This window comes from Olea europaea, unplaced genomic scaffold (assembly GCF_002742605.1).
Source record: "Olea europaea var. sylvestris unplaced genomic scaffold, O_europaea_v1 scaffold28504, whole genome shotgun sequence".
Taxonomy (NCBI): domain Eukaryota; kingdom Viridiplantae; phylum Streptophyta; class Magnoliopsida; order Lamiales; family Oleaceae; genus Olea; species Olea europaea.
The window spans coordinates 1-1435 of NW_019247023.1; the positions used below are offsets into that span (position 1 = coordinate 1).

Sequence of the window (1435 nt, forward strand, 5' to 3'; positions counted from 1 at the left end):
GAGAAGTAAAAATATTGCTTCTGCGTTTTAATATATAATTATTTTTACTTTTTAAGGTTTCTGGACAAGGCTGCAATCAAAGACCCTAAAATATCTGCGGTGAATAAGTGGAACCTTTCAACTTTAACCGATGTTGAAGAAGTCAAGTTAGTGGTTAGAATGCTACCGGCATGGGCCACAACAATAATGTTTTGGACTGTCTATGCCCAAATGACCACATTCTCAGTGTCACAAGCCACCACCATGGATCGACATATCGGAAAATCATTCCAAATTCCAGCTGCCTCCCTCACTGTATTCTTTGTCGGCAGCATTCTTCTAACCGTCCCAATTTACGATCGCATCATTGTTCCGATTTGCAGAAGGATTATAGGGAACCCACATGGCCTCACTCCATTACAACGTATAGGAGTCGGCCTAGTACTATCAATACTAGCCATGGTTGCAGCAGCGCTTACCGAAATTAAGCGACTAGAGATCGCCCGTAGACATGGTTTAAGAAACGACGCGATGGCCACGGTACCATTAAGTGTCTTCTGGTTAGTCCCACAATTCTTCTTGGTGGGGGCCGGTGAGGCGTTCACCTACATAGGACAACTTGATTTCTTCCTAAGAGAGTGTCCTAAGGGGATGAAGACAATGAGTACCGGGTTGTTTTTAAGCACGCTTTCATTAGGGTTTTTCTTTAGTTCCATTTTAGTTACTATAGTACACAAGGTGACAGGTGACAAGAAGCCGTGGTTGGCTGACAACATTAATCAAGGAAAGCTCTATGACTTCTATTGGCTTTTGGCAATTTTGAGTGTTTTGAATTTGGTAATATATACGGTTAGTGCAAGAGGGTATGTGTACAAGGAGAAAAGGCTTGCTGAAGAGGGGATTGAGATGGAAGAGACAGATGGACCTAGCTGCCATTAATTGCTGTTTAGTGTCTGTATCATTATGTGGTGATTTTTAACTCAAATTATAGACTTTACAACTTTTTTTGTTTTTAACAAAAGTTTGGATACGAGTGGGGCACTCGTTTTCTTTTTCTTTTTTCAATGTGACATAGCCAAAATAATGAAAATGTTGTGAGGTTGTAAGTGTTTGCAAGTTGCAACAGACTAGTAAAACGACAGTTGAAGTTCATAGATCATTGCAATGCAAGATGAACAAGTGACTTGGATATTAATATATACACTCTATTTTTGTGTGAAATTATAAGTTATTAAAAATTTACTTTTTTATCTATTCAATGTTGAACATTATTTCAACTACATATTTACTATCATTTATTAGTTACACGTTTTGTGAACTTAATAATATTCTTTTTTAAAAGTTACTAATAAATTATCCAAACACACGTATGATGTTGAATTCACTGGACAATTGTAGCTCTTAGTTAGAATACAAGCGCTGCTATCTTTTGTACTACAAATGACATGCCCACATG

General features: G+C 37.7%; 1 protein-coding gene across 1 annotated transcript; it reads left to right on the forward strand.

Moving 5' to 3' along the window:
- Positions 1–9: 9 nt before the first annotated feature.
- On the forward strand, positions 10–1138 carry LOC111384131 (protein NRT1/ PTR FAMILY 6.3-like; the record flags this gene model as incomplete). The annotated part of the gene is made up of 1 exon (XM_023008372.1): positions 10–1138. A coding segment is annotated over one exon (909 nt), but the record flags the coding sequence as incomplete, so codon positions are not given.
- Positions 1139–1435: the final 297 nt, after the last annotated feature.